The sequence below is a fragment of the Oncorhynchus kisutch genome, linkage group LG1 (assembly GCF_002021735.2).
Source record: "Oncorhynchus kisutch isolate 150728-3 linkage group LG1, Okis_V2, whole genome shotgun sequence".
Lineage (NCBI taxonomy): Eukaryota > Metazoa > Chordata > Actinopteri > Salmoniformes > Salmonidae > Oncorhynchus > Oncorhynchus kisutch.
The window spans coordinates 32,185,247-32,191,246 of NC_034174.2; the positions used below are offsets into that span (position 1 = coordinate 32,185,247).

The 6,000-nt window shown below is 42.8% G+C and overlaps 1 protein-coding gene across 1 annotated transcript in view; it reads left to right on the forward strand.

The window, feature by feature from the left end:
• Window positions 1-5,560, forward strand: part of epha8 (eph receptor A8) — a 104,031-nt gene extending 98,471 nt beyond the window's left edge. The window contains exons 13-19 of the mRNA XM_020503783.2: window positions 938-1,123; window positions 1,314-1,375; window positions 2,091-2,300; window positions 2,446-2,595; window positions 2,685-2,875; window positions 3,587-3,745; window positions 3,950-5,560. Coding sequence (XP_020359372.1) covers window positions 938-1,123; window positions 1,314-1,375; window positions 2,091-2,300; window positions 2,446-2,595; window positions 2,685-2,875; window positions 3,587-3,745; window positions 3,950-4,064 — 1,073 coding nt within the window. The 3' untranslated portion in view covers window positions 4,065-5,560. The remainder of the gene's footprint in view (window positions 1-937; window positions 1,124-1,313; window positions 1,376-2,090; window positions 2,301-2,445; window positions 2,596-2,684; window positions 2,876-3,586; window positions 3,746-3,949) is intronic.
• Window positions 5,561-6,000: the final 440 nt, after the last annotated feature.

Sequence of the window (6,000 nt, forward strand, 5' to 3'; positions counted from 1 at the left end):
AGGGAATACTAACATCATATTGGCACAGCATGAAATGGCAACACACAGGCGTCATAATCACGTCTGTTAACAATGACCTTTAGAATGGCAGTTGTTGATAAGACACAGAAGAGGAAAGGGAAAGACATGTACTGACATGTTCCAGGACTTTTCAGAGCACAAAGGACAAATATACCGTACCTACACTACCATTCAAAAGTTTGGGGTCACTTAGAAATGTCCTTGATTTTGAAAGAAAAGCTCATTTTTTGTCCATTAAAATAACATGAAATTGATCCGAAATACAGTATTTCGTAGTACACAGCATTGAACGAGATCTTCAGTTTCTTCATTTCTCAGAACAAGAATAGACTGACGAGTTTCAGAAGAAAGTTCTTTGTTTCTGGCCATTTTGAGCCTGTAATTGAACCCACAAAAGCTGATGCTCCAGATATTCAACTAGTCTAAAGAAGTCCAGTTTTGTTGCTTCTTTAATCAGAACAACAGTTTTCAGCTATGCTAACATAATTGCAAAAGGGTTTTCTAATGATCAATTAGCATTTTAAAATGCTAAACTTGGATTAGCTAACACAACGTGACATTGGAACACAGGAGTGATGGTTGCTGATAATGGGCCTCTGTATGCCTATGTAGATATTCCATTAAAAATCTGCCGTTTCCAGCTACAACAGTCATTTACCACATTAACAATGTCTACACTGTATTTCTGATAAATGTTATGTTATTTTAATGGACAAAAAAATTGGCTTTTCATTCAAAAACAAGGACATTTCTAAGTGACCCCAAACTTTTGAACAGTAGTGTATATTTTTTTGTTTTTGTTTGAATACATTTTTCAATCAATGGATACATCCGTCTATAGTGTTGTCAGGGAGGCATATACTATATCTCAACCTAAATTGTGTGTGTGTGTGTGTGTGTTTGTGTGTGTCTCCAGGTGAGTTTGGGGAGGTGTGTTACGGGCGGATGCGTCTCCCAGGGAAGAGAGACATCCCGGTGGCTCTGAAGACACTGAAGGCAGGATACAGTGACAAGCAGAGGAGAGAATTTCTGGCTGAGGCATCAATCATGGCCCAGTTTGACCACCCTAACATCATCCACCTGGAGGGAGTGGTAACACGCAGTAAGATTCCATTTGTTTTGATTTGATTCAACTCCATTTTCAGTTTGGTGCAATTACATTTCTTTTCAGCTAAATTCTATTAAATGCAATATGTAAGTTATCTGGTGTAAGTTACTCCTGTTTAGTTACTGTGGTTCCTGCCTCACTCCCTCCCCCACACTCCCTTACTCCCATCCCTCCATTCCTCCAGGTAAACCAGTCATGATCATCACTGAGTACATGGAGAATGGATCTCTGGACTCTTTCCTGAGGGTTTGTTGATTTTCTGTTTTTATATATACTGAACAAAAATCTAAATGCAACATGTAAAGTGTTGGTCCCATGTCTCATGAGCTGAAATAAAAGATCCCCAAAATGTTCCTTACGCACAAAAAGCTTATTTCTCTAAAATGTTGCGCACACGTGTATTTACATCCGTTAGTGAACATTTCTCCTTTGCTAAGATAATCATCAATTCACCTGACAGGTGTGGCATATCAAGAAGCTGATTGAACAGCATGATCATTACACAGGTGCACCTTGTGTTGGGGACAATAAAAGGCCACTCTAAAATGTGCAGTTTTGTCACACAATACAATGCCACAGAGTGCACAAGTCATGTGAAATCCATAGATTAAGGCCAAATTCATTCATTTCAATTGACTGAGTTCCTCAAATGAAATTGTTGCATGTTGCGTTTATATTTTTGTTCAGTATATTTTCCTGTGAAGCACATTGCGTTGCATTCCATGTCTGAAATGTGCTGTATAAATAAAACAACGCTTTATTTGGATTTCATCTCTTTTTCACATACAGTTTCCCTCTTTCTATTAGATTCCCTCACTTTCTTTCTCTTGTGAACACATTTAAAAATGGTTTTTGAAAGACTTGACATCAGAGATCTCAATCCATATGCCTGTAACGAATACTACAATCTTTCTATACATCTCAACCCCGTTCTTCTCTTCTCTCGCCTTCCTCCTCTCAGAGACATGATGGTCAGTTCACTATAATCCAGTTGGTGGGCGTGCTGCGTGGCATCGCTGCGGGTATGACCTACCTGGCAGACCTGGGCTACATCCACCGCGACCTGGCAGCTCGTAACATCCTGGTCAACAGCAACTTGGTGTGTAAGGTGTCTGACTTCGGCCTGTCTAGAGTCCTGGAGGACGATCCTGATGCAGCATACACCACCAGCGTGAGTTCACACTCTCATGATAGCTACATTCTAAAACTCTAATATGCACTAGGTTCTAATACTGTTGTAGCCCTAGTTCAGGTTCTGTTTTCTATTCCGTGGTGAAATGCCAGTGTCGGCTCTAGTCTGGTGCTGTTCCCTTCAGGGTGGTAAGATTCCGATCCGCTGGACAGCACCGGAGGCCATCGCCTACAGGAAGTTCTCCTCATCCAGTGACGTGTGGAGCTACGGCGTGGTCATGTGGGAGGTGATGTCATACGGGGAGAGGCCATACTGGAACCTCACCAACCGAGATGTGAGTAGAGTGGACACACACACGCAAAAAACACATGTACTGTATGTGTGTGTAATGATACCTGCATATCTGTGTGTGTGTGTGTGTAGGTGATAAAATCAGTAGAGGAGGGCTACAGGCTGCCTGCTCCAATGAGCTGTCCAGGTGCTCTACACACTCTCATGCTGGACTGCTGGCAGAAGGACCGGAACGAGAGGCCTCGCTTCTGCCAGATTGTTACGGTTCTAGACAAGCTTATCCGGAACCCGGAGAACCTTAAGTCCATGGACACGCTGTGCAGGTGAGCAGGCTGCTAGGCCACCATCGCCTGGGCAATACAGATTGCTTGGGAGCCATTGTCTGGACAAAGGGCTACAAATCCACTCTCAGCTCATCTGTCATACATAAGCTGTGGGATAAAGTTACAGCCCAAAGTTTCCCCCAAACTTCCCCGGCTGACGCGAGGGAGACGGGTTGCCTTAGGGGAGCAAGGAACGGCCGTGTTCGTTTTCCAATAAGCTCATCTCTGATTGACGCACTCTCGGTTAAATAAGAGCCTGTGATATTGACATTGATCGTTTGGGAATCAGAGAGCAGAGAGAATAGCGGCTGAAGCTAGAGTTGGACCCGTGTTAAATCGCTCCGTTCAGATCCCGGGTCCCGGATCCCTGGTGCATGTCAGGAGGAAGAAGGGGAGATGGAGGAATGAGGAGAGAAGGGGGGGTGTTAAGGATTTCTCCCTGTATTAATCTAGCCAAACCAGCCATCCTGCAATCAGAGCAGCCACCTCTTCTCTATCATTTTAACTGCTATTGATTTTCTGCCTTAGCTGCTATTGCATTTCAAGACCCTTTTTTTCATCTCTCTCTTTCCTCATGCCTCCGCTCTCCCTTTTCTCTATCTTTTTCCTACCACCTTTTCTTCCTCCTCTCTCTCTCTCACTTTTTTTCCCTCCATTTTGTCTCTCGCGGTCTCTCGCCCTCTTTTCTCTCTGTCTCTCTCTATCCCCCAGGTTAGGCACACCTCCCATGATGGACAGAAGTATCCCAGACTTCAGCAGCTGTAGTTCCGTGGATGAGTGGCTGGATACCATCAAGATGGGCCGATACAAGGACCACTTTGCTGTAGGAGGCTACCAGACCTTGGGCCACGTCATAAGCATGAACCAAGGGTAAGGGGCCAGGCCACAGCTCCACGCTGACACCACACTACAGTCCTACTCTCACAACATCACACTCTAATCACATTATCCAAATATCATGGATGCAGTTGCCATAATGTGCTTAACAGTAACTTGTTCTATCATATCTAATGTGTGTTACTGCATGTGATCACTGATGTGTGTGTGACTTTGTTCCATCTCTGTGTCCTACAGGGATATACACAGACTGGGGGTGACACTGATGGGCCACCAGAAGAAGATCATGACCAGTGTACAGCTGATGCGTGTTCAGGTGCTCAACAGGAGTGTGCCCTCAGTGCATGTGTAACTTCAGCCTCCAGGCTTCTCCAGCCAGCCGAATGTCAAATCTAGCCCCAGGCTTCTGAGGCCTAGTGGAACTTCATGGGAATAGATCTATGACTACTATAAGATTGTCTGGGTGACATTTTGGTGAACTTTTCAAGACATCTTCTTTGAGAGGTTGAAACTTCCAGAGGACGGATATGAAGGGACTCGAGTACAGTAGCCTATCAAGTCCATGGGACATTTTCATCATTGTTTTTCCTATTCAGATATGTTTTGTGAGTTCTGTGTCTTGTTTGTAAAAATGGATGGACTGCCTTAATCTCCACAGACAATTTTAATTTTGTTGTATACAAAGAGAGATTTTATGAATATGAATTTATTAGAAGAATATGTTATAATGGATCTGAGTGATAGCCTAGCATACAGTAAGAGAGAGACTGACAGGGGCTGGAGCATTCAGCGGTGTCCCCGAACACACAGCTTCTCTTATGGTTCCCCTGAGAACCGGCCCCCGACTCCAAAACTGACATGGCACAAGAAGACCCTGCACCTGACAATGGACAAACAGCAAAAAACTCAGAAGTCCCAAGTCTCCTCCATCGAGGAGGAGACCAGTTTCAACAAGAGAGACAAACTCACACAGTAAACCTTTGAATGACCATGGGAGAGAAGCATTGTGTTCTCTCCCTGTTACAGCTGCATAGCGCACAACTACTGTAGAGAAGATGTATGGATGATGACTTAATGTGATGTGTCACTGTTTTGACTCTGTGGTGGTTAGAAGGGGAAAACTAAGAATAGGAAAAGTTCTGTATGTGGAATGTTTTTATCTAAATACCCTGAAAACAATATAATTTATGGTCCTAGTTTCTCTGTGCAATCAAGAGAATGCTTTTCTTGTGCAACTCTGTAGGACTTAATAGGTGGTTGTGTCTCTTTTTATTAGAGAAGAACCTCATATTCCCTGAATATGCATTGCATAACTATGGTGTCATTTTAATAATGTTTCCGGATCTTTATCGAGATGCTTAAAAAACAAATATTGAATTCCATATTTTATAAAAGTATGTTTTATTAGATGAATTCATTGACAAACATCCTTCAGTTTGTCTATACCATTACATACCTACAGTCACAGCAATACAACTGGATTTACTCACTTCTGTCTCAAATTAGGTCTATTTGCTGTCAAACTAAATTCAAAAGACACAGGCTTTTTGCAAAGATTGATGGATCATCCTTGTTTCTAATGTTGAATAATAAAATGTGCAAATAGTCCATGATAACACAATAAAGAAAAACAATTGTGTGTGTGTGTGTGTGTGTGTGTGTGTGTGTGTGTGTGTGTGTGTGTGTGTGTGTGTGTGTGTGTGTGTGTGTGTGTGTGTGTGTGTGTGTGTGTGTGTGTGTGTGTGTGTGACTGAAACAGCGGTACACTTCTGTATACATAGCTCAATGCTGATAGAGTCCACTACCATGACTGATCTGGGAATGAATAAAACGGGTTTAACACAACAACTGACCTGTCTCGCCTGGGATGTTGCAGAATTCGACACATTGCGATTCAGAACACAACACCATGACTAATCTAGGAATTAATAGAATTGATTTAACACAACAGGGTTGGAGTTACGGTAATGGATAGGGTTAGGGTTAGGGTATATCCACGATGTAGACATGAAGCGGTTAGGCCAAGATTAAATCCAATCATGGGTTATTGCAGCTTTTAAGGGCAATTTCCAATTGATCTGACATATGCAGCGTTTACCGTGAAAGGGATCTCCCCAACGTTGCCTTTAAAAGCTGCAATGACTATAACCTGCGATCGTATTGAATCACGGCCTTAGGGTTAGGGTAATGAATAGGGTTGGGGTAATGAATAGAGTTAGGGTAATGAATAGGGTTAGGGTAATGAATAGAGTTAGGGTAATGAATAGGGTTAGGGTAATGAATAGGGT